General features: G+C 43.4%; 1 protein-coding gene across 1 annotated transcript; it reads right to left on the reverse strand.

Moving 5' to 3' along the window:
• Window positions 1–5194: 5194 nt before the first annotated feature.
• Window positions 5195–25012, reverse strand: UBE2D4 (ubiquitin conjugating enzyme E2 D4). Its single transcript, XM_075858673.1, has 7 exons — window positions 24894–25012; window positions 21313–21376; window positions 20910–20941; window positions 14207–14284; window positions 13951–14056; window positions 12981–13074; window positions 5195–11725 (listed from the first exon to the last, which is right to left on the reverse strand). Exons 1-7 carry the CDS (start codon window positions 24915–24917, stop codon window positions 11680–11682), a joined length of 444 nt encoding a protein of 147 aa, XP_075714788.1. The 5' UTR covers window positions 24918–25012; the 3' UTR covers window positions 5195–11679.
• Window positions 25013–27693: the final 2681 nt, after the last annotated feature.

Below are 27693 nucleotides of genomic sequence, written 5' to 3' on the forward strand. Positions count from 1 at the left end.
GGTTTTACCAGAGAAATGCAACTCAATATTTATTGCCCAGGTTCTGCAGTTTTAGGAAATATCCCACATGTGGCCCTAGTGTGCTACTTTACTGAAGCACCGGCCTCTGAAGCAAAAGGAGCACCTAGTGGATTTTGGGCCTCCTTTTTATTAGAATATATTTTAGGCACCATGTCAGCTTTGAAGAGGTCTTGCGGTGCCAAAACAGTAAAGACCCCCCAACAGTGACCCCATTTGGGAAACTACACCCCTCGAGGAATTTATTTAGGGGTGTAGCAAGCATTTTGACCCACCAGTTTTTTTGCAAAAATTATTGGAAGTAGGCCATGAAAATCTAAATTTTTTTCAAATAAAATGTAGGTTTAGCCAATTTTTTTTCATTTCCACAAGGACTAAAGGAGAAAAATCACTATAAAATTTGTAAAGAAATTTCTCCCGAGTAAAACAATACCCCACATGTGGTAATAAACGGCTGCTTGGACACACGGCGAGGCTGAGAAGGGAAAGAGCGCCATTTCGTTCTTGGAGCTCAAGTTTAGCAGGAATGGTTTGCGGAGGCCATGTCACATTTGCAAAGCCCTGAGGGGACAAAACAGTGGAAACCCCCAACAAGTGACCCCATTTTGGGAACTACACCCATTGAGGAAATTATCTAGGGGTACAGTGAGCAGTTTGACCCCACAGGTGTTTTACGGAACTTATTGGAAGTAGGCCGTAAAAATTAAAATCTAAATTTTTTCAAAGAAAATGTAGGTTTAGGTATTTTTTTTTCATTTCCACAAGGACTGAAGGAGAAAAAGCACCGCAACATTTGTAAAGAAATTTCTCCCGAGTAAAACAATACCCCACATGTGGTCATAAACATCTGTTTGGACACACAGTATGGCTCAGAATGGAAGGAGCACCATTTGGATTTTGGAATGGTTTCTGGGCACCATGTCACATTTGCTGAGCCCCTGTAGTACTAGTACAGTGGAAACACCCCAAAAGTGACTCCAATTGGGAAACTGCACCCCTTGAGGAATCATCTAGGGGTATAATGAAAATTTTGATCCCAAAGGTTTTTTGCTGAATTAATTAAAATGAAGCCATGAAAATGAAAAATATTTTTTTTCCCAACAAGATGTAGTTTTAGATCAACATTTTTCATTTTTACAAGGAATAAAGAAGAAAAAGCCCCCCAACATTTGTAAAGTAATTTCTCCCGAGTACGGTAATACCCCATATGTGGTTATAATCGGCTGTTTACATATATGGGAGCATTCAGAAGAAAAGGAGCGGTATTTATCTTTTGGAGCGTAGATTTTGCTGGAATGGTTTGCGGACGCCATGTTGCATTTGCAAAACCACTGATGTACCAAACAAAAGTGACCCCTTTTTAGAAACTACACCCCTAAAGGCATTTATCACGGGGTGTAGTGAGAATTTAGACTCCACAGGTGTTTTTCAGAAATTAATACGCAGTGGATTGTGCAAAGTGAAAATTGCAATTTTTCCACTGATCTGCCCATTCACCGCACAAGATGTTGTGCCCCTGGAGAATCTTACCCCATAAATTGTTAAGCGGGTTCTCCCGGGTATGGTAATGACTTACTTGTGGCCATAAATTGCTGTTTGGGCACACTGTAGGGCTAAGAAGGGAAAGGCCGCCATTTTGAGCATGGATTTTGCTTGGTAGGTTTTCTGTTTGGGGTTTTGCTGGTATTTCAGTTTATAATGTGGGGGCATATATAATCTGTGCGGAGTACATCAGGGGTATATGTAATCTGTGCGGAGAACATCAGAGTATATGTAATCTGTGCGGAGTATATCGGGTATATGTAATCTGTGCGGAGTATATCAGGGGTATATGTAATCTGTGCGGAGTATATCGGGTATATGTAATCTGTGCAGAGAACATCAGGGTATATGTAATCTGTGCGGAGTACATCAGGGTATATGTAATCTGTGCGGAGTATATCGGGTATATGTAATCTGTGCAGAGAACATCAGGGTATATGTAATCTGTGCGGAGTACATCAGGGTATATGTAATCTGTGCGGAGTATATCGGGTATATGTAAGCTGTGTGGAGTACATCAGGGTATATGTAATCTGTGCGGAGTACATCAGGGGTATATGTAATCTGTGCGGAGTACATCAGGGCATAATAAGAGGGTATAATAATGCGGTAAATAATACAATTCTCCATAGATGTGTGTTACAATGTGAAGCGATCCGTTATTCGCAGGCCGGTGTCACACTGATAAATGGTTTTCTTTCTTATCCCCCTTTTGTAACACTGCACCTTTTGGGGACTTTCTCCTTCGTAGTTTGGGAAATATTGCTGGGAAAGTCGGGTCAATACGATTACAGCGATACCAAATTTATATAGTTTTTTAATGTATTGCGGCTTTTGCACAATAAAATCACTTTTTTTTTATAAAATCATTTGTTTTCTGTGTCGCCATATTCTAAGACCCATAACTTTTTTTAATTTTGCGTGCACAAAGCGGTGTCAGGGATTATTTTTTGCGGGACGGATTGTCGTTTTTATTAGTACTATTTTGGAGTAAATGTGACTTTGATCACTTTTTATAGCATTTTTTGGAAGGAGATGTGACCTAAAAACAAAGATTCTGGCGTTGTTTTTCATGTTTTTTTTTTACGGCGTTCACCGTGCGGGATAAATTACATAATTGTTTTGTAGTTTGGGTCGTTATGGACGCGGCGATACCAGTTATGTATAGTTTTAATTTTTACAGTTTTTCCCATAATAAAAGACTTACTATGGAAAAAAAGTCAGTTTAGCTTTATTTTTATTTGAAATGTGTGTGTTTTTATTGTTTTACCACATTTTTATTATCTTTTTTTTACTTTTCTGACTTGTCCCACTAGGGGACATGAGGGCCTGATGCCCCGATCGCTACTCTAATACACTGCACTACATACGTAGTGCAGTGTATTAGCGCTGTCAGTTATTCACTGACAGCAAGCCTATGAGGACGCGCCGCACAAGGCAGACTCGGACGCCATTTTTTGGCATCCGATTGCCACAGCAACCCAGCGATTGCGTCACTGGGTTGCCGGTCGGGTGAAAACCTATCAGATGCTGCGCAATATTGAGCGCAGCATCTGAGGGGTTAATCTGCCGGATCGGAGAATAGCTCCGGTCCTGGCAGTTAAAGGAGGGTGCCAGCTGTATAATACAGCTGTCACCCCGCGGTGATGGTGCCGGCTCTGCTTCTGAGCCCGCACCATCGCGCCGTAACTGTACTGCGCTTTGCGGGAACACCTTCCCGGCAGCGCCGTATACGGCGGATGTCGGGAAGGGGTTAAAAAAAAAAAAAAAAAAAAGAGTCTAAAAATCAGGAGCTGTTTTCCCTTGAAAACAGCTCTGTATTTTCAGCCGTTTTTGGTTACGCGTGTGAACATAATCCTGTGAACATACCTGCACGTCGTTTGCCGCGATTTTCGCTGAGTTTTTCGCCCGCGGCCATTCAGTGCTACGGGCAAAAAAAAAACAGCAAAATACGCTTTCTCTGCCTCCCATTGACGTGAATGGGAGGTCAGAGGCGTAAACGCGCGAAGATAGGGCATGTCCCTTCTTTCTCCCGGGAGGCGGTTTTAACGCTCGCGGGAGAAAACCTCCCCCGCCTCCCATTGAAATCAATGGGAGGCATTTTCGGCCGGTTTTTGATGTTTTGCGGAGCGGTTTCCGCTTCAAAAAGCTAGTCAAAATACTCTGTGTGAACAGGCCTGAAGGGTAACAAAATACGTCTGAAAATACAGAGCTGTTTTTAAGGGAAAACAGCTCCTGATTCAGATGGTTTTTTTTTTATTTATTTTTTTAAAATCAAACTAGCATTTTTTACAGCCGTTTTTCTATTGAGTCAATGAAAAACGGCTCAAGAAGTGACATGCACTTCTTTTTCCGCCTCCGTTATTTTAAATTGCGGCCTAAAAAAATGCCCTGTTGGAACAGAACGCCGTATTTCCCATTGAAATCTATGGGCATATGTTTGTAGGCGTTCTGCTTCAGATTTTTCAACAGCTTTTCGGGACATTTATGGCCCAAAAAATGGCTGAAAGTAGCCTGTGTGAACATACCCTCACACCACCTACAAAAAAAATATAAGTAGATTTTTTAATAGCCGATATATATGGAAACCCTTGTTTTGCTTCGCTGCCATACTTTGATCTGTATAAACTATTAGGACTCATTCGCACAGCTGTTATACATTTGTGTAGTAGTGATCTGTAATATTTTCTCCAATAGCACTCATACTTTTTGAATTAGTGACTGGGCGCACGTCTCAAAACACCTATCTATCCCCAACAGCCAGCGAGATCCAAATGTCCATCCGCTTCAAGAGACAACACTCTGAAAGATTACGCTCTTCATAAACAATTTTGATTGGTTTCAGCCATAAAAAAAAAAAGCAGCAACGTTTCGGGTGATCACATTATTTTTAAGCAGATAAAATTCCCGGCGTGTTTTCCACGCCATTTATGGCTGAAACCAATGAAAATTATTTCTAAAGAGCATAAGCTTTGAGTGTAAGGACAATTGATCTTCAATATGGCGCCCCTAGCCTATTATGGGGTTCTTACTGAGGCACAAAAGGTGTTTTTATTGCCCCCTCAGATTCCAAGCGTGTTGGATTTTATGCAGAAATCCAAATGAAGACAAATGTGGCTAACATATCGAATGCGAGTCTGCGCTGCCATCTTGCATCAGATAGGTTGAGCCATAGCCACATTGATCCCTAGAATTATTGCATCTAAGAGAACGTGGAGCCTCACAGACCCGTATGACCGCACATGGCGTCTCATAGGGGGAGAAAAAAAATAAAATAAAAAATAAAATTATATATATATATATATATATATATATATATATATATATATATATATATATATATAGATAGTGCTAGAGTCTCTGTAACCTGGGGACAGTGGTTGGAATATAATTGATATATTCATACACTGCACACCATAGAAACTCATTCCTAAAGAGGACAGAAAAACGGTTCATGTAAAAATACTGGAGGGAATTAAGGATTCCCAACTATTCAGGAATACAGACCTTAACCAAGGGGCGGAGAACCTCCCGCTCGTCCTATAAGTGTAAATCACAGGCTGAATACCCGAGTACTTGATCTGCCAAAACACACCGCTACATAGGACAACAAATTACATTGAAACTAATAACGTATAGAGATATTGGCTAATTTATTTTCAGCAGGCTTGAACCCCAAGTTTTGTCAAGGTAAAAGTACAAGACATTAAAAGGGCAATTCCAGTGACAAGTGATTCACAATGTTACAGTCAACATTCTTAAGAAAAACAGTGAAGACATTAAAAAATGGTTTGTTAAACATTTTTTTTATCTTTTATTTTGAATGACACTCCTATCATGTGTAAGAATGGAGCACATATTTCTCCTCACCCTGGAAGGGACTTCCTCCTGTGCTCAATATCGCCCCCTTGTGGTGTAATGCACTTTGTAAGTCCTGCCAAAAGGAGCGGGGAGGGAAAGGATAGCGCTCTAGGAAATTACTTTTCATCCCAATTCATGCACGGACCTGACAAACTATGCCGAGTATCCACGATTACTTTTATATAATGTGAACAATACATAGCAGATTTTAGTAGCTAGCCGCCTCTGCTGTCCCATTTATAATATGTAGTTCAAGGGGGGGTGTTTTAAAATCTTTAAGGGGGTTATACGAGATTAGAAAATAAAGCCTTATTTTTTATTTTAGTTTTTAACAGAAAGAGCGACACTTTTGTCCAGTAATTGTATCTGGTATTGCAGCTCATGTGAATGCCGAAGAACTGCAAAACCAGACACAGCCTATAAACAAGACACTGTTTTTTCTTCGAATGTCTTACAACCCGAACACGTCTGGAACAATATACTGCAAACAATCCCAACTGAAAGAAGTGTTTAGAGTTGAGCCTTATCTTCCATCGCACAACAGCAAACAACGAGATTATAGATCTTTACAATGCAGAAGATGAAGACATGTAAAACAAGACCAAGCAAGAAATATAAGCTCTCTAAAATAGTGAACTGCTTACTCCTGGGGGTACCGTCACCTCGTAGGGCTGCAGTGTGAAGGAGCGCCCAATGTTTTGGTGCTGATGGTAGACAACAGAATAGCAAGAGACCATCAAAAACTGGATACAGCACTTCTATGACAGAACGCCAGCATTGTATAGGATGTGAGTAGACCCTCTGACACGCTAGTTGCTGCTGACTGGCCTGTTGTATGGCATGGGAAAGGCTTTTCAAGGGCATAGACATGAGAAATGCAGCAGGTTCAGAGACCAGTCTGCTTACATAGAAAACTATCTTAAATTTGATGTATTCACACTAATTCAATCTTAGAGAAGTGATAAATCTTCCATGATCACTGTGACTTGTATTAATCCACATCATTATACAGTGCACCTTCTACTCCGTGCAGACCAGAACTTGCCAGCTACAGCCCGCTCACCCCCCAAACATTGCAACTTTGAAAAGCTATAAAGATTTCATGGGCCTTCAAACATATTGCACAATCTTGGTATCCCCTATAGTATGAAGTTTAAGGCCAAAATCACACACAGTTTTTGCCTATCTTTTTTAGCCTAAGCAAAGAGTCGATGCAAAAAGGAAAGAAAGGTATAAAGAAAAGACTGACGCATTTCCTTTTTGTGTCCACTGCTGGGTTTGCCTAAAAAAAAAAAAGACAGTCAAAAGATGCATCAAAATTGCATGTGTGATCCTGGTCTAAAGTGGGATGTCCAGGATTAGAAAAATGGGTCTACTTTTTTTTCTGCACGAAACAGTGCCACACTTGTCCATGGGCTGCAACCGGTATTGCAGCTCTGCTCTAGTCACTTGAATGGGAATGAGATACAGCAACATTCAATGGAAAAGAGTGGCACGGTTTCATTAAAAAAAAAAAAAACACCAAAAATCATAGCTGTTTTTCGAAACCACTGCTTGTGAAGATGCCCGTGTCTGTAAAGTTGGGTTCACAAACAACTGATGCACAAGATGTGGTTTTAAAGAGGATCTCTAAACTTACCTAAATGTCTGTTTTGATACTGTATATTCCCCATATAACAACTCTGGAATATATTTTCTTAGAACTTTGCGTTCTGCCGTTCCTCTTGAAAATGTATGAATACACTGACAACTGGATGTTCCCATTAGGATGCGTCACTACAGTCTGACACAGACAGCACTGATTGGACACTGTCAGACTATGTAGGGACACGCCCCATTGACAAGGGTAACAACCAGTTTAATTTATTCATACATTCCCAGGAAGAATAACAGGGGGACAAAACACGGCATTCAAAGAAAATAGGTTTCAGAAGTATTTATTAAAAACAGACATGTCAGGAGAGTGGCCAGGTCCTCTAATACCAGTGTGAAGCCTAAAACAGTGGATTCCCTGAACCAACATTCACAACGACTATTTATCAACCATCCTCAGATATTTTTTCTTCAATCTAGGTTTTCAAGAATAACCGAACAAGCTCAATAACGAAGATGAACTGGTCCACGTACACTGCATGTTATCCATGTGGTTGTCGTCATAGTCATACATCCCTGTGGCTGTCACCGTGTCACTCCACAACTTTGCAGACATTCAATGGCAGCAACTATATGTGGTATCAAGCACCAGTTTTGGGTTTTTTCCCAAACGAGCACTCAACCACTTACTTATTAAAAGATATTAAACATGCAAATGAGAAATTAATGCTCCTGTGAAAATGGGGCTCCGTACAACACAAGACACACGGCCCTGAATACAAGGCACATAGAAGTATAGTAAGGGACCTGCCGGTTTTAACCGCCAGCTCACTGGAAATGCTACAGATGTTAGAAATAGCTACAGTGGTTGTCTACGATCCTATTGTAAGGCTGCAGTAGATCACCGTATATATTCCTATAGTGATGCAGGTACAATTTAGTATGACTAAGGTCCTAAAAAGCAGCCTGACCGTGCCCTTGCTCCAGGTAATGCTCCGCGTAGCAGCTACTTGAGGTTGCTAGACCCTACAAAGCTGGTACAACACTGTAGTAATACTTAGAGCATAGCAAGGAAGGCTTTATGGGGGGGGGGGGGGAAATAGTCTAGAGAGGCAATTGAGAAAGAATGAGAAGCATTTAATACAGATACCGCTCTACGAAACAGAGACATGAAAATAAATATGTTATGGGAAGTGATCCTTACATTTATAGTTATCTAGCCTTAGCTGACATTACAGAAGTGGGCAAGGGCTGACCTCCGTACACACGGATGAATCGACTGCTTTTAAAGAGTAGCTGTGGTTGCGGCCATTTTGCAGGTTTAAAGGGAAGCTTCATTTTCAAATCACTCATCAGCTCACCGTGTAATGCTGAGTAACTTTGTATTACTCACTCTTGAGTTAGGTCATGTCTTGTGCATTCTGCGGCTTGGAATCGATCAGTGCTGCGCTGATGGACACATCCCGAACAGCTTAGCAGAGATCCAATAATGCACGAGATGCTGCTGGACTATACTATGGGAGGTGAAATATTTACTATATCGGAATACTGCACAGTGCCTGATGTAAACACTACTACGATACAGCCTAGTCTGTCGTACACAGCCACTGAACCAGCAGGAGGTGCAAGGGAGATGTGAGCTTAGAACAAAATCAGAAAAACTTGAGAATCTGTCACCATGTTTATGCTGCCCTATCTGAGGGCAGCATAAAGTGTTCCAGAGACCTTTATTCCAGCGGTTTATAAAACTTACCTTTTAATGTTCAGTTGTTATCCCTATATCCCTGTTTACCTCCTGCAGCACGAGCCGAGACAGGACCCCTGTCAACTGTGTGGTCTCGCTCAGGAGTCTGATATTCATGAGCTACGGATAGTCCCACCCACCGCTAATTGGAACAGTATGGGGAGAGACCTGTCAATCAGCGGCCGGTGGGCGGAGCATCCTGCAGGTGCTGGGAGGAAAAGATTTTTAGAAAAACTACTGAACTCAAAAGTGAGAAATACAGCGTTGGAACCAGGGTCTCTGGCACTACTTTATGCTGCCCTCAGATAGGGCAGCATAAACCTGGGGACAGACTCCTTTTAAAGTAAAGCAAATTATTTGCAGAGTTTATCATTACATCTTGATTTAGGCTGTAAAATGATGCTTACAAGTGGAGCTACAAAAATGTACATGGATGGCAACCTATTTTCATGGAGGCACCACATGGCCAATATTAAAGATGCCCTCCCAGTGCTCATGAGGTAATAGTTATCCCTTCCACGAATTGGCTGCCGCGCCGACGGCTAATTGTTTACTTAATGACGTTCTGCTGACCTGCTGTTAATATAGTATGAAATCTCAGAATCAGACCTGGAATTGACCAATTCTCAGTATTGTAATTCAGTGCAGCACATTCATAAACATTGTATACAGATCCTCTGCATCATTACACAGTGCAAGTTTTTAGTAGATACTCAGCAACAAAATACAATGTCATTAGTACTAGAGATCCTCTGCCGTTGTACAGTGCATCATTATAAGCTGTATGTAATAACCACTGTACAGTTCAGACTCTTCAGATAAGCTTGTAGAAAACAGAGACCCCGATATGCTGTCCAGTATTCTGCTCTCAGAACGCCAACATTGCAGAGCCGCCCCACCAAGGGAGGGATCATCTTGTCCCAGAGTTCAGAAAGTGAGGTAGGCTGGGACAAAGCGAAATTCACAGTGCTGAAAAACATTCTCCTGCCTGTCACACATTGCAGTCGTGCGTCTATAGACTACGGGTTGCTTGCACACAACGGAAGCAGCCATATTGGGATCTAAACCGATGCCGCAGAACGCAGACTATAAATTCACTAGGGGTTAACACCATCACTAAAGCAGGGGCGCAGTAAGATTAGATTAAAACCAATCATGACTGTCTAGTGCAGGGTATGGCTGCCTCCACGGTGCGTGGCGACTAAAACCACCAGTGTGGCCTGCAAGCTTTTGCCCCAACAGAGAATGAGGATGTCAAAATGAATGGTGCAAGACCCATTCATTGGAGATCTTCATTTTAGAGCGAGTTCGAATAAATTTAGGGGGTTTCAATTGATTTTGTAAACCAGGCTAAACTACCAGAGCGCACAGAGCTCCACATTTCGGGTTACTAACGCCAATCTCAAGGTACCAGAGCTCCAGTAAGATTGTTTATTTACATTCGCATGTCCATCAAGGCTGCGCTATGCCTATGGAACACACCAAGGGACCTCATGGGTTACCATACACGTCTATACAAGGTGGCTTTATGGGTAACAGTCATGGTACGTACAAGAGGTAATGCTTAGCTACATACATATAAGAAATGAGATACATTCAGAAACTCATACTGTATATGCATCTTGTCCATAGACTAGCCCAAAAAGGACACGTGCTTGTAAAAAAAAAAAAACTCCAGTTTACCCAATCTAAGGGAACACATTTTAAAGGGGTTGTCCAGGATTAGAAAAGAAGGTCTGCTTTTATTTTTTTTTGCAGAAACCTCTAAATTCCCATCATAGGTATATCCTATGTCTGGTATTGCAGCGAACCTCCATTAAAGTAAATGAGGCTGATCTAGAATACCAGACACATCCTATGGGCAAGCGTGTGTTCCTGAAAAAAAATAAAAATAATGAAATCAGACTTTTTTTTTTTTCTAATCCTGGCCAACAACTTTAACCTGGTATATTAGAAGGTTCCAGCACCACATATGCAGAGTTTAGCCTCGTTTCCAATAACGGGACCCTTCAAAAGCAGAAAGATACAGAAGAGTTAAATATACTACTAAAGCACAAAATGATATGAAATTCGTGTGTGATGATAAAAGGAACACGGGTGGCTGCTACACAATCTGGAACGAATATATAGGGTGGGTTCACCCACTTCTTTGAGATGCTGGGAAGATACAAAGTACCACCATTGAACCAATCCCCCCCCCCCCCCCCATGGGCCATACATTGTAACCGGTGTAATGAGCACGGTTCATTAGGGGAGACTGTATGTGAAACATTTGGGGAGTGTAGCCAGTACCAATAGCGTGCGAGTCACATTGCACACCGTTCCATGTACATTTCAGATCTTCTACTCCATGCAGATAAGAGACGACCGATAAAGGGACGAGAATGACTTCCCGGTGAATGAAAGGCCTGGAGACTCCGAGAACACTTGATCTTCCTCCAATTTCCACAAAGTCTTCTCTTGCTCCAGCAACAGCAGCTGCCAGCCATGCTACTCTGGACTGGGGAAGGGAGGGTTACAGGAGGGGAGGGGGGTGGGGGAGGATCATGGGACCCTTCCCAAACAAACCGCTATGTCCTGAGTTATTTAAAGAAGGGTGTAAGGTGATACGAGCATCTTGAAAGCAGGGGAGGAGGAGGGGGGGATTTCAGTGCACAGGGGTAAAGGTTCTCAGCCCATAGGATTCAGGCGTAGAATGAGAAGGAGAATATTAGAACAGCAGCAGAATGGGTGACTATTCCTCAGCCAGGCTGCAGAGCGCTGAATGTACAGGGCGGGCGCATCCTTGGAGTTGCTCTATTTTTGGTTGGTCGGTGTTCTATAAAAACATTGCGGGCATGTTGGCACAAGAAGATAAACAAGAGAAGTGGGAGGGTCTCTACCCTCTCCAGTCTGTCAGTCTGGCTGTGCTATTTAGAGTGTTACATTGCATATTTACTTGTCCATTCTCGTGCTAGTCTGTTATACCTGCAAAGAGAGAAAATAAACTTTTGTGATTGCAAACCAAGGTAACCTCCTCTACATAGGCTTATACCCCACAGGACCCACATTTGGCCCTCCATACACGCCTGCATTACATCAGACTCAATCATCTCTCCCTCAGGTTTGGAATATACAAATACTGTTCACAATGGCGTCAGGATCCGTAGGAAATTGAGTTCATAAGGCCTAATATATATGACCAGGTGATTTTGCGGTCTGCAAAGCCACGGATCGGTTGTCTGTATTTACGGTCCATTGGTCAGCAAAAACCTTCCGTAGTGCCCCCGCATGTCATCAGTATTCATGGATCTGCAAAAAGGAGTGAGGCTGGAACCCCTAAGTAGGTCAATTGATCTGCAAATATGGACAGTAAAGTGACCCGAGTTTATGCAGCCCGGACTTGCGGCCCCCACATGGATCCGTGAACAATCAGTCGTGTGAAAATTGCAGATAGTACACAGACTAAAAAAAAAAAAAAAACACAAAAAACCACCAGACTCGTGTGCATGAGGCCTAAGGGTTCCCTCCGACTTACACTGCATCCGTTAGCTTTTTATTTTTTTTAAATGTTAAATCGGGTAAATAAGCGCTGCAGATTTACATTCTTTTTTTGCCCTTCAGGGGGCAATGAAAACTAGATGGAAAAAACGGTGTTCCTAATCTACAAGGGAGTTACAATTCCTTAATACACTCTTACTCGCAGACATGATCTAAAGCTGCAACAGGGAAATAACCCAGGGATCCTCCCATTGATGTTCATGGAGTCACAGATGCCCCCTCAGGCCCTGCACTAGGCAGAACAGTATTCATTTTGCCTTCACCTTACCTAGGCCACATTAATTGCTTTTTTGAATAACTATCTTTGCAGGGCCAGTCAGGGCAACTCCTTGGTGCTCAGACCGACCAAATCCTTCTGGTCATGCACCACCTCCTTTTGCCATATGTGATGTTTGATACACACATAGGAGAGAGATGCCAGGGGCCGGGGGCTTTTTCCTTGATGTCCAGGCAGGCCACTATGCTGCCAAAGCTGGAAGTTCACGATAACAGGCGGCATTGAGGGGTAAGTCAGAGATTCGGAAGGAGTGTATTCCTTAGCGCTCGGAATGCTTCTACCAAGATTTGTAAGAAGATTATCAAGTATTTAATTTTATGGACAACTGATAATTCTGCAGCTCAGAGCATTAAAATCAGTGTAACAAAAACCAATACAGAACAGAAACAGACAAATGCTACGTACTTCTCCCGGTCTGCTTTGTATGTGTGAGCGATCTCTGGCACCAGGGGGTCATCTGGGTTGGGGTCACACAGGAGTGAGCAGATTGACAGCAGAACTGGAAGAGAATCACAAAGCCTCAAAATATTGCAGAACATGAAATCGAAATAAGAAGAAACTGGATCCTAAACTGCTGACAAAGTCCAATTTATATAGATCAGGAAAATAACAAACGTTAACATCTGTTGTGGTTATTTGTTCTGCAGAACGTATCATGGGCGGCTGTCACGTATATCTCACCAAGGCCTTATTCACATGTGAGATACAGACCGGCCGTATTTCCCGGACTGACCACAGTTCAGGGAGCCGGACTCCTAGCATCATAGTGATCGATAATACTAGGAGTCCCTGCCTCCATGCGGGAATACACTCCCATACAGTGATCAGGTTTTCAGTACAAGCCTGTATTCCCGCAGGGTGGCAGGGACACCTAGCATTATACACAACTATGATGCTAGGAGTCCGGCTCCCTGAACAGTGTTCAGTCCGGGAAATGCCGTCAACATACGGTTTGCATCTCGAGAACCAAACACGCCTGTGTGAATAAGGCCGAACACTGAAATCTGGATATGTCGCCTGCAAGATCTGATCTTGCAAGTGGCACATAAGCAGTGGCGGCATTTCTTCTTCCATTTTCTCATAAATAATGGAAAGGATCAGACCTAGCAGATAAATATTCCAGCACATCTCATATACCCCTCAGGGACCTCCAACTTAGAAGATATTTAAAATTCACATAATACATCAGGGTGAAGCAGAGCTCATAAGACATTGGAGAAAACACCACATAGAGCTCCCAAACAAGGTTCTTATAACTCCTATTCCAAACTGCCCCACCTTTTCTGGCTCCTATGTCTGACTGACCTGCTCCGACATTTGGACGCTATCACAGTCACCTAACGTGACATTCATATATGTACACAAGACAACTGACCCTTGGATACAGTCAGAGCTGGTGACCACTGGCTCCTCAAGATGTCCAAGCAAATGCTGCCATTACTGTTAATGTTAGGGTGGTAGATTTTGGTTGTAAATGCCACCTGTTAAGAGAAAGAAGAGCATGAATGACCCCACATAGGAGAGGAAGCAATAGGTTTGGCCACTTTATACCCTCTGCTTATCGGTTATGTAGTATTGTCCTGGACGTTCCCTCCCCGCACAGTACGATGGCCTGTGCCCGCTCTACTTACCTTAGGGGGCTTGAAGGGATAATCTGTGGGAAAGTGAATGGTGAGGAAGAAAACTCCACCTTGGAAAGGGCTGTCATTCTGAAAAATTAAGAAGCAGATCAATGGGGGAGAAAGAAGAGCAACAAGATGGGAGAGACAATAAGAGAAGAGGATAATCATTTCCCGGCTAATGTAATAAATTAGACCCAGTCCCGACTGCTCGAGTCTGATACAGAGGTTCACTGCTCGAGTCTGATACAGAGGTTCACTGCTCGAGTCTGATACAGAGGTTCACTGCTCGAGTCTGATACAGAGGTTCACTGCTCGAGTCTGATACAGAGGTTCACTGCTCGAGTCTGATACAGAGGTTCACTGCTCGAGTCTGATACAGAGGTTCACTGCTCGAGTCTGATACAGAGGTTCACTGCTCGAGTCTGATACAGAGGTTCACTGCTCGAGTCTGATACAGAGGTTCACTGCTCGAGTCTGATACAGAGGTTCACTGCTCGAGTCTGATACAGAGGTTCACTGCTCGAGTCTGATACAGAGGTTCACTGCTCCAGTCTGATACAGAGGTTCACTGCTCCAGTCTGATACAGAGGTTCACTGCTCGAGTCTGATACAGAGGTTCACTGCTCCAGTCTGATACAGAGGTTCACTGCTCCAGTCTGATACAGAGGTTCACTGCTCGAGTCTGATACAGAGGTTCACTGCTCGAGTCTGATACAGAGGTTCACTGCTCGAGTCTGATACAGAGGTTCACTGCTCGAGTCTGATACAGAGGTTCACTGCTCGAGTCTGATACAGAGGTTCACTGCTCGAGTCTGATACAGAGGTTCACTGCTCGAGTCTGATACAGAGGTTCACTGCTTGAGTCTGATACAGAGGTTCACTGCTCGAGTCTGATACAGAGGTTCACTGCTCGAGTCTGATACAGAGGTTCACTGCTCCAGTCTGATACAGAGGTTCACTGCTCCAGTCTGATACAGAGGTTCACTGCTCGAGTCTGATACAGAGGTTCACTGCTCGAGTCTGATACAGAGGTTCACTGCTCGAGTCTGATACAGAGGTTCACTGCTCGAGTCTGATACAGAGGTTCACTGCTCGAGTCTGATACAGAGGTTCACTGCTTTATGAACCTTTATTACAACTCATTACTATATATATTTATTTAGATGTTTTAAAAGCGCTCAGTGTTCTGAAATTTGTAAGAGATCAAATTCTTAAAGAGGACCGATCACCTCTCCGGACAGGTCTGATTTACTAAACAATTGTGTTCCTCATGAAATAACAATTCTAGAGAATGTTTGCTTAACCCGTTAGTGACCGGCCCATCGTGTTTCTACGTCGGTCACTAACGGGCCTTATTCCGATGCCATAGACTTTTTACGTCGCGGCATCGGAATAAGTTTACAGAGCAGGGAGCTGTCAAATCTCCCTGCTCTCAGCTGCTCGAGGCAGCTGAGGGCTGGGAGCGTCCCTGCTCTGCCGTGTGAGATCGATATTAGTATCGATCTCACACGTTTAACCCCTCAGATGCGGTGCTGAATAGCGAGCACCGCATCTGAATGGTTTTGGAGAGAGGGAGGGAGCTCCCTCTCTCCCCCACCGACACCCGGCGATAAGATTGCCGAGTGTCTGTGTCTCCAATGGCAGCCAGGGGCCTAATAAAGGCCCCCAGGTCTGCCTGGAGTGAATGCCTGCTAGATCATGCCGGAGGCATGACCTAGCAGATGCCTGTCCGTGTTAAACGGACAGGCAGTAATAAACTGCAATACAGAAGTATTGCAGTGTATTATAAATGCGATCGCAGAATCGCATATTATAGTCCCCTAATGGGACTAGTAAAAAAAAAAAGGTTAATAAAGTTAATTTAAAAAAAAAAGTGAAAAAAATGAAAAACCCAGCTTTTCCCCTTACAAAATGCTTTACTATTAAAAAAACAAAATAAAGTTAAAAAGTTACACATATTTGGTATCGCCGCGTCCGTAACGACCCCGACTATAAATCTATTACATTATTTAACCCGCACGGTGAACGCCATAAAAAAAATAAAAAACTATGGAAAAATTGCTGTTTTCTGTGAATCCTGACTTAAAAAAAATGTAATAAAAAGTGATCAAAAAGTCACATCTACTCCAAAATGGTACCAATAAAAACTACAAGTCGTCCCGCAAAAAAAAAGCCCTCATACAACTGCATCGGCGAAAAAATAAAAACGTTACGGCTCTTCAAATATGGAGACACAAAAACAAAATAATTTTGAAAAAAAAAAAGCGTTTTTACTGTGTAAAAGTAGTAAAACATACAAAAACTATACAAATTTGGTATCGTTGCAATCGTAACAACCCGCTGAATAAAGTTAGTGTTATTTATAACACAGGGTAAACGGCGTAGATTTAGGACGCAAAAAAGAGTGGCGAAATTTCAGATTTTTTCTATTCCCCCCCCAAAAAAAGTTAATAAAAGTTAATCAATAAATAATATGTCCCCCAAAATGGTGTTATTAAAAAATACAACTTGTCCCGCAAAAAACAAGACCTTATACAGCTATGTGGACGCAAAAAGAAGAAGGTTATAGCTCTTGGAATGCGATGATGGAAAAACGTAAAAAATGGCTTGGTCATTAAGGTTTAAAATAGGCTGGTCATTAAGGGGTTAAAACTCTACTGTCTTCCTCTTAGAAATGTATGAATAAACTGACAACTGGGTGTTACCTGCTGGAGGGGTGCCCCTAGACAGACTGACATTGATCAATCGCTGACAGAGTGACTGTGTAGGGGCACACCCCTGTGACAAGGAGAATGGCAACACCCAGTTGTCAATTAACCCGTTGGGTGCAGAATCACGTACATGCACGGCACAGAATGCAGCCATTAGAGCATTACACCGTGCATGTACATGAAGGAGATAGTGTGGGTACAGAAGCTGTGCCCGCACTATCGCCGCGGGAGCCAAACTGCAACGGCTAGGAGAAACATCCAATCCCGGCCGTTTAACACCTTAAATGCCGCGGTCAATAGCGACTGTGACAATTAAGTTGTGTGACAAAGGGCCCAGGGAGCTCCCTCGGTCACCGATCGGTGGCCCGCGAATGCAATCGCTGACTGGTTGCCATGGCAGCCGGGGGCCTAACAAAGGCCCCCAGGGCTGCCCTGGCTGTATGCCTATTATGCCATGCCAGAGGCACATCCTAATAGATTGCCTGTCTGTTTTACACTGACAGGCAATAATGCTTTGGTATACCAAAGCATTATATAAGCAATCAGAAGATCGCATGGTAAAGTCCCTTAGAGTGAACAAAAATTAAAATATAAAAAACCGCGAAATAGTTTATTAAAAAAAAAAAAAAAAAAATAGATTACATTAAAATCTAAAATAAAACTACTTTTTTTTCCCCAAAACGGTGGTTTTATTTACTAGAAGTGCAAAGAAAAAACAGAAAACACTTTCATACATGGTATCGCCACGATCGGAACGACCAAAGTAATAAAGTCAAGTCATTAATTAAACAGCCGGGTGAGCGCGGTACAAAAAAAAAAACACAAAAACACTGAAACAAAAAAAAAGGGGACTTGAAAAGCGGCAAAACAAAAACAAATATTTTGAAGTGTTTAAAAGTGTTTTAATTGTGCAAAAGTAGTAAACTTAAAAAAAAAGAAAAAATATATACATATTTGGTATCTCCGTAATCGCACTGACCCATAGAATAAAGTTAACATGTTATTTACACCGCATAGCAAATGGCGTAAATCTAAAACGCAGAAGACAATGCTGGAATAGCTGGGGTTTTTTCAATTCCTTCCCTAAAAAGATTTTTTTTAGATAAGATAAGCAGTATAATGTATACACCCAATAATTGTGCAATTGAAAAATACAACTCGTCCCGCAGAAAACAAGCGATATATGGCTATATTGTTATTAAAAAAATAATAATAATTTATGACTCTTGGAAGGCGGGGAAGAAAAATCGAAAGAATGCTTGGTCCTTAAGGCCGAAATAGACCTGGTCCTTAAGGTGTTAATACATTACTAGGAGGAACAACAGAGGAATGGCACAAGGCAGAGTTCTAAGAAATTAGGTTTCAAAATTATTATTTCATAGGGAACACAAGTATTTACTAAAACAGACCTGTCAGGAGAGGCGACAGCTCCTCTAAGTAATACCTGCCATAGAAAATGGAGGAACCTCCGCTCTGCAATGAGTACAGTCAGCGCTGGTCACATTTAATGTTCGATCACATGCAGTTTCTAAATCTTGTCTCATACATTCCGCATCTTAAATCCAGTCAATGATCTGTAGGTTACTCATTCACACAAACACAAGGCATTCATTATTTCTACACATATGATGAACACCACTTATTGTCTCGGTCGCATACAATTGTTTTACACAACTTAACCATCTTATAGAAAACCTCCCCTAAAATAAAAAATAAATGAAGCACTGGCTGAAGGCTGCCAAGTTATGGGGGGGTCTTCCAGCTTTCTGTGACTCCTGAATGACAAACCCCCTAATTATGAAGGAGTACATATCCTACGCCTGCAGATTACAAGGCAAATGTTCTTAGAAATCTGGAAAAATTGGGTGACAACCACAGTAAAAGATGTAAAAGCAACCACACCGCTAGTCACCCAGCTTTCCCAGAAACAAACATAGGTCCTCGGGCACACAAGAGTGGCTTGTAGTAGGCATTATGGCGGCACAGGGATTTCATGCTGCGCTGTATGATGCTTGATGAAGTGCTGTACTATGGAGAGATATTATGACATTCAATAGAGCAGGCCTGGTGCCTCCATAGGTGGTATAGTTAGGGCCAGGAGGGCCCCAGAGTAGTCTATGAGTGCCCTATTACAGCTCAGTACAACTTAATGGTCGTGTGTATGAGGCCTAAAATATAGCCGAATTGAAATGTAAAAAAAAAAAAAAAAAAAAAACACAGACCGCGATACTTCTACTTGATGAATAACAGCAAACAGGGAAATTAATTTCCCAAATGTCAAAGTGAATCAACTATTTATTTCCAGGTGACTTCTAATTTTAGGGGTAAATACTATTTAAATAGGACCGGTCACCTCCCCTGACATGTCTTTTAGTAAATACTTGTATTTCCCATAAAATAACAATTCTGGAGAATATTTTCTTAGAACTCAGCGTTGAGCTGTTCCTCTGGTATTCTTCCTAGAAATTTATAAATAAACTGACAATTGGGTGTTACCATTTTCCAAGTCAAAGGCGCGTGTCCCTATATTGATTGGACATTGTCAGAGAATAGACACCCCCCCAAAATGATATCACCCAGTTGTCAATTTATTCATACATTTGTAGGAGGAATTACAGAGGAATAATTCAAACAGAAAAGATGCTCCAGAATAGTTATATTATGGGGAACAAAAGTTTTTACTAAAAAAAAAAAGACAGACAGAAGTAGTCCACTTTAGAGGGTTATTCCCAGAATCAAAAATGCTCCCCTATCCACAGATAGGTGATCATTGTCTGGTCGCCGGGGGCCCCATCAATCTTAACAGGTGTCCCTAGCCCCTAGATCCTCCTCACTCATCCCCCCGCAGTGAGGAGAAGCTTGAATGGAGTGTTGCTCAAGCATGCTCCCGCCGCTCTATTCAATGCCTATGAGAATGACAAACAGCCGAGTGCTGTGCTTGGCTGTTTCCGTCATTCCCAAAGACTGAGTGGAACAGCAGGCAAATGCTTGACTGCCTCCTTATTCAATGTCCTCCTCACTGCAGTCGAGCAGTGAGGAGAAACAGGGGATTGAAGAACTTTGTTCTCACGATTGGTGGGTTTCCCAGAAATCAGAAGATGATGATCCTGTGGATAGGTGATCATTTTTTTTATTCTGGTACAACCCCTTTAAAAAAGGACAATTGGGGACATTTCTGCAACTGGGACAAGAGAAAAAAGAAGTTATGAACACTAAGCAGAGTTGTCTAACGGGTCATACACAGCGGATGCCGCTGACAATTGAGCGTTCAGTAATTAGAACTCAATCTCCTACACGTTTTTTTTCAAAAAGTTGGAAAACCTTGTGATGAAGCTGATCTTTTCCAATATTATCTGTTAGTGGTGCACAGAGTCTGTACGGTGTAAGCATGCCGCGTGCCGCCGCATCGCAACGTATTCTGGAGATCCACTTCTAGGGGAGAATGTGGCGTCTAAAGAAGCTTACCAGGGTTACCCTTATGAACTAGATTTAGGAATGCTTCCCTATGCTGCCCAATTATAAATGCTAATAGTTTCTGAAACATACACAGCACTATTAGGCCTTGTTCACACAGTGCAGATTTGGCATGCATTTTTCAAGCCAAAACGAGAATTGGATTCAGGACAGAAGACAATTTAAGGCCTTCTTTTATAAATTTCTTATGTTTAGGTTCCGTTCCTGGTTTTAACGTAAAAAATATTCATGCAAAATCTGCACCGTGTGAACGAGGCCTTAAGGTATATTCACCCGCAGAAGATTTGTTGCAGAAATTTCCGCACCAAATCTCTGAATATATGTATAGAACGTATTGATCCAGACAACCTATGACATGGGCTACAAAGCCATACAAATGGTATTAATGCATAAAATACTAGTTGCACTTAAGTAAACGACAGTGTTTTGCAGAAGTTCTCACCACCCCGCCGAGGATGTGACGTGACATATATTAGTTCATACACAAACAGAGGAGGGGGGCACACAATGTGGGACGAAATACTTACAGGGCCCATGATAGTCGCCTGCCAGTGAAACACTGAAATACAGAGAGACACAACTTGGGGGATATTTAATGACAGATTCGCTACACTATTGGCAGTGAGATGTATACGGGAACGTGTAAGAGTGAAAGTGGTGTGGGGGTCACTAACATTATGCAATGTGTGTAATACATAGATAAGAAGTTCATGCTGTATTGGACCGGCCTTCTAGAAGACTGTGCTGTGGTATGCACTGGACTATATACGAAATTATTTCAGGTAGAAAATCAGTTGCATGCTTTATAGGAGCCAACGAAGGGCAGTATATGGTAATATATATTGTATGTCTGCATTCTCTGAGGTATATCCGCTGCCGGATGTAAATAGGGGTGAGGTCATGTCTACAATACCGCACTGTATTACGTACAGTCTTCTCCAACTGGACCGGCAGAGCACTGAGCCGGAGGATCCCTCTGCAAATCCATCAGTTCCTGTATGAAACGGAATAAAAAATAAAAAAAATTAGACATAACCTCTATACGTTATATTAAACACTTTTTAAAGGTAACCTCAAAACTGCTGACAGGGTGATATAGGGTGGGGGAGGGCATGGTGAATATACATTTGGTCTCGGTCATGCAACTTGCATGACCGAGAAACCAATGTTTGATTCCCCCGGGCGGTCGGTTGCAAGCACCTCCCTCTGCTCTGACTGACGGCTCTAGCAGCCAATCAGAAGACCACTAGAGCCGTCACTCAGCGCAGAGGGGGCAGGGCTTGCAGGAGAACTTGCACATCAAGTCCCACCTTAGTGGCAGTTGCAATATGCGCACTCCGGGAATTAAACATTGTTTTCTCGGTCATGGAACGGTCATGACGGAGACAAAAAGGTATGTTTCAAATACCCTCCCCTTTACCGCAGTGTCAGCAGTTTTGTGACCTCAATACTGCTGACAGGTTCCATTTAAAAAGGCGTTTTTGATATTAACCGGAAAAAAAATTATAAGATTCCAATATAGTGTCATAAATGCAGTCCTGGTCCCAATTGTCCAGAGCCCCCAGCTATAGGTAAATAAACTAAAGTTTGTCCTTATGATGTCACGTGCATGACATAATCACCATCCCCGCAACGCAAATACAACTCCAGTGCTCTTGGTAATATTTGTAACGACGCTATATTGTCAAATATCTTCTTTCCAAGGGTACCAGATTGTTTGTTAGTTAGTATCAGGTGTCACAGCCAGGGAGTGAATAAAACCCAGCCAATTAAACCTGGCGATTTCTTTGCGACCGCCCACTACGACATTTATGGGGGGGGCCTCCTGACTGTCCCAACAGACGTCAAAGGAAAGAGGGATTGGTCATGTTGGATTTCAACACGCCCGATCCTTTTTAACCACGGGAGATCAGCCGCTGCTAGAGGGATCTTGCAGGGCTTATATACACTCTACAAACTAAACACGAATATGTGGCCGAGCGTGCGTTTAGGGTTAAGTTGAGAAATGGTCTCATGTGTATGACTATCTTAAGAGGGGTCTCCATGCTGCGGTGTGGACAGGTGCAGTCCCGGCACTATCCTGTAGGAGCACCGATGGCACGTATGGACATTCCACTATTCCTTCAACACCCTGCGTTTTTTAAGGGGGACAATGACGATTTGTAGGATAAGATTGGTCTCCTTGCTGGAATGTTTTTAAGCCGGAGGAGACGGCTTTCACATATTAAAGGGTTCTGCTTATCGAGTAGATATGTCACTAATGTCATATCAGGGGTCTAAGGGGACACAGAGTCTCCAGCATCTCCACCGCTCTGCCCAGCTAGTGCTGTGCTCCAAACACGACTCTCTACCCACATAGAGCAGTTTTGCAAAAAATAATGATGCAGCCTTTTTCTAGGCATCAGTGGGGGGTCCCAGCGGCCAATCCAAAATGTTAATGAAAAACATCTATAGGTCCTGTTCACATGGCACAGATTTGCTACCTACAAATTTGCCAAGGTTTCTTTTAGATTCTGCTCCTAAACCCCGTCAGAATCCTGAATGTGTGGCCCCTAAAATAAAATTATAGCACGCTACATCAGATGCCATGTCTCAAACCGTCTCCTGCCCTAGAAGCACGGTTTTGAGTGGTGCGTTGGGGGTATACAGTGGCAATATGAAATGCTACTGACCGCAATATAGTTATAATATAGACAATATAGTTCTGCGTTGTACGCCACATTATAGGGACAGAAGCGTATACAGTTGTCACACTTGCCTCAGGCTAGTGCTACACGACTTTGGCAGCTGCGCAAACTAAGGCCTCACGCACACGGCCTTGTGCATCGTACAATACGGAGACGTAACAGGGCATCCGTAAAGGTCTTACTGTACCTCCATATGCATTATTGAGGATTTTCTGTCGGGTTTCGCATAAATCAGACAAAAAAATGGTGTCATACGCCCCCACATGACTCATTATAGCACGATTTGTTGAAATGTGATTTATATCACTTCGGCTCTGTTCACATTAGCGTTAGAGCCTCCGTCGCAGATTCCGAAACACATTCGTCGGGGAAAAAAAAAGCGCAGAATGCAGTACTATTTTTTCCGGTAAAATCACGGACACTATGATGTAATCCGACGGACCTTATTATAAGTCATCAGGGTCCGTCGGCTGCCGTTGGTGCAATGGACCAAGCACTCCCATCAAATTCATTGTTCTGCTGCCACGACAGAGCAGTACAATGGCATTGAGAAACGCAGGTGTGAACAGAGTCTTAACTAGTCATCTCCTCGCCTTTAGTGTCACAGTAGCATTGACTCACAAATCACGAAAGCAACTATTGCGCGGTACCGGATGCACAGGTAAAGACATGGTGTACCCTGTATATAGGACTGGCCCTACACACACCGAATATACGGAGGACTAGAAATCAATTTCATCAGTCAGAACATTTAGGAGACGCGTTTTACATTTTGTTTTCTTATTAGTTATTATTGCTACGATCAGAACAACGTCATAATCTCAAATCGCTGCGCTCATCCCGGTCTATGGCCAGTATATAGCGGATGACAAGGATTCGGGGTGTTCAAAGACGGATACCATAAAAATAAAAAAAAACAGTCTGCACGCGGCATCTGATGTAATATCCAACGGCTGTCCACGTTACATCACCGCAGTCTAGAGCGATTGGATGATGACGTCGGGTGATGTTACGTCACGATAGCATTGCGGCCTAGTCATAACACCACGGGCGGGGACAGGAAAGAATTTGGACACTATGTACATAACAAAAACTTGTTTATTCGGCTTTCTAGGGTCTCTTTTTCAAGTTTTATCCCCTATACGTGAATACATTAGTCACTGCAGGGTTCTCTTGAGGAAACGATGGTTCTTGCTGACACATCCTTCCTACTATCAGCTACAGATAAGGTCAGTTTCTATTCCAACATCAAGCAGTTCAAATCTGTGGCTCTTGTCAAATAACCCATGACGCTTCCAGCAGCCCCCCACCCTTCTTTCTATTAACACCTCGCTGTCCCCTCTTCCCATTTAAGGTCTGTCCCCAGCAGCTGCCCAAGGATCACTATTTGGCAAAGCACACAAGAGAGAAAGAGGGGGAGGGTTCAGAGCAGCTGTCACACTTGGAGCATGCGCACAAACAACTCTCTTCAGACACCTCCTACGAGCATGCGCGATAAGGCACAAAGATCACCGTCAAATCAGTACGCAGGCGCGACATCATGGTTCTAGGGGAATGAGTGGATGTTGACAGGCTTAACGCATGCGCAGATTGTATAACATGGGATCACTATTTGGCAAATGTTCCGCGCTGCCCTTGGCTCCGCCGAGAACCCCTGTCCTGCCGCCTCCCCCATCCTCTCCCTCCCGGCATCATTCCAAAGCAACGCTGTCCCTTTCCCTCTGCCTAGCAAGAGCAACCCTGCCAGGCGGAGGAAAAGCTGCTGCTCGGTTTGTTTCACAGCGTAATACAGTCTCCTTCCCTCAAAGACTGTACTCGTCTCACCTTCTGAATCCTTTTCAACGCCATGTTGTCCCAGAACCGGCGGAGCGCGCTGTGCAGGGGCAGCTAGAGCCCGACACTGACACGTAGCCCCGCCCAAACCAAATACTACGCAGGCGCACGTAATATAGGGTGGTACTGGGAAGTGTAGTTTCTGTTGTGAGAAATGCGCAGGCTCGCAACTTATCGGAAGCGCGAAGCAGGCTGGGATATCTAGCTTTATTAAGACGCTTTCGTGCGCATGCGCGTTAAGGCTTGTCTCGTCTATTTTGCGGATAGTCTGCTTATTGCGTTGATAGTGGGCACGTTCTCATTTGAACCCATATTCTAGTTTACTTATAGATCTAATGTACATAAGAAGTTTAGTATCTTTATAAATACATTGAAATAAAAATCTTGTAAATGTTGTGAGATATAGCTTGTGTTAGGGTATGTTCACACGGCGGGGGTCCGTAACGGCTGAAATTACGGGGATGTTTCAGCCTGAAAACATCCCCGTAATTTCAGCCGTACCGGCATGTGCAGGCGCTTGAACGCCGCGTCCATTACAGCCGTAATTAGCGCTGCTATTCATTGGAGTCAATGAATAACGGCTCCAATTACGGCCAAAGAAGTGACAGGTCACTTCTTTGACGCGGGCGTCTATTTACGCGCCGTCATTTGACAGCGGCGCGTAAATATACGCCTCGTGTGAACAGACAAACGTCTGCCCATTGCTTTCAATGGGCAGATGTTTGTCAGCGCTATTGAGGCGCTATTTTCAGACGTAATTCGGGGCAAAAACGCCCTAATTACGTCCGTAAATAGGCCGTGTGAACATACCCTTATTGTATGCCAGACGTATCCCCCCCCCCCCGACCACAGTTCAGGGAGTCGGACTTCTAGCTTCATAGTTATGTATGATGCCAGGAGTCCCTGCCTTCACGAGGGAATACTGTCCCATACCGTGATCATGTATTCTGTAGAGGACTATTCCTGTCACTCACGGCATTATACATAACTATGATGCTAGGAGCCCGACTCCATTAACTGCATTCGGTCTGTTTTTTTCGTTTCCGTTTAACGCATACGTCATAAAAAGTTGTCGACAAGCACTTGATATATACATTTAACAGACGCCTGTGACGGATGCCATACAGTGGAATCCATCACCCATAGGCTTCTATGTTAAAAAAAATTATGTTTAACGTATATGTTTTTTTACTGGACTTTGCGGGGATGAAATAGTGTATCTCCTATGCTTTTCCATTCCTCTTTTTTGTGGTATACTTACGTAAACCGGTCAAACGGACACTCTTCTGGTTTCCGTTTAATAAAGGAGCCCTGTCGACACGTTTAGCGTGTACGTCGGGAGAATAAATAAACGGATTCCACTTCCTATACATTTATTAGGATTTCCCCTATATTTTATTTCTATGCAAATACAAAACAGACACTTCCTACCTGGAATCTGTATTTATGATGAATATACCAATGACGTATGTACTTTTTAATTTCTATACCAAACCTATGTTTGTCACTATCAAAAACTTTGTACGTATTCACCAATTCTATTGACCAATAACCAGAATACACACTTGTATGTTTTGAATTATGTCTCAGGATGCAGATCCAGTTGAATCCATGCGTGATCCAGTTGACACGCTTTATGAACTTAGATGTGATCGATAACAGCTGGATCCTGCGTTTCAGAGACACTTAGGACCTGCTGTCACTGAAGCCGTCAGTCCTGCTGACCTGACGGATTCAGGTTTCAGCGCACGATACAGCTTCTGTGTATCCAGGATATATAGAAGCTGTATCTGAAAAAATAAAAAAATGTTTTAATAAAAATAAATGACAAAGTTGCACAACACACTAAAGTACACTATCTTATTTAAAAAAAAAAAAAAGGGGGTTCAAAGGTTTACAAAGCCTTTGACTACACAGAATTCATTAAGAAGTGATTGCTGGGGATGTTCAAGTCAGAGAACCTATCACCACTTTGAGGTGAAACGAGCCCACAGAGTACCCGAGGACCTAGACCTCCGGACAGGGCCGGCGTTAGCACCCGGCGAATCCGGGCAAGTGCAGGGGCTCACTCGGCAGCCGGTTGTTGACACTGCCATCATAGCTCCTCCAGGAGTGGAATCCCCGGACAGAGTGTTGCCGTCGCTCTTTCCGGGGATTCTGCTTCTAGAGGGTGCCCCTGTCTAGGAGGCGGCGTACCTACCGCTGTTACAGACATAGCGGCTGCTACGGGGCCCGTGGCATGAGGGGGCACATGCCGCCCGCCGTCACAGGACCCTTCATGCCCCATGGCGCCGCTAGCAACCACTATGGCTACAAAAGCGGTAGCAACGCCACATTCAATTATCTGCGTCCCTAGGATGCAGATACTATTGAAAACTATGGCAGAGCAGGGAGATATCCCCCTACTCTGCCATTTACTAGGCTACAGGCAACGTTCGGCCTGCAGCCTATCATGCGCAGGGACGGGACACGATGGCATCACAGGATCACGCCGGCCCACGCAAGAATCCCATCAGCGTTGATTCGCTCTGTTCGTCGCGGGAACGGGACCTAGGTGAGTATGAAGCTTTTTTGTTTTATTTGTTTGGGGGTCGCTATATAGCGTTATCTACAGGAGGGTGGGGTGTATGGTGCTATCTACAAGGGGGGCTGTATGGCGCTATCTACAGGGTGAGCCGTATGGCGCTATATCCAGGGGGGGCGTATGGCGGTATTTACAGGGGGGGCGTATGGCGCCATCTGCAGGGGGGCTGTATGGCGCTATCTGCATGGGTGGCTGTATGGCGCTATC

Source organism: Rhinoderma darwinii, chromosome 3 (assembly GCF_050947455.1).
Source record: "Rhinoderma darwinii isolate aRhiDar2 chromosome 3, aRhiDar2.hap1, whole genome shotgun sequence".
In the NCBI taxonomy this organism is placed as follows: domain Eukaryota; kingdom Metazoa; phylum Chordata; class Amphibia; order Anura; family Rhinodermatidae; genus Rhinoderma; species Rhinoderma darwinii.

Excerpts from the sequence above, each read along its gene's own strand:
- UBE2D4 (XM_075858673.1), bottom strand. The coding sequence starts at position 24,917 with ATGGCGTTGAAAAGGATTCAGAAG. Across the intron at positions 21,377-24,893 it reads CGTTGAAAAGGATTCAGAAG|GAACTGATGGATTTGCAGAG; the intron begins GTGAGACGAGTA and ends CGTTTCATACAG. Across the intron at positions 14,285-20,909 it reads AGGCGACTATCATGGGCCCT|AATGACAGCCCTTTCCAAGG; the intron begins GTAAGTATTTCG and ends TTAATTTTTCAG.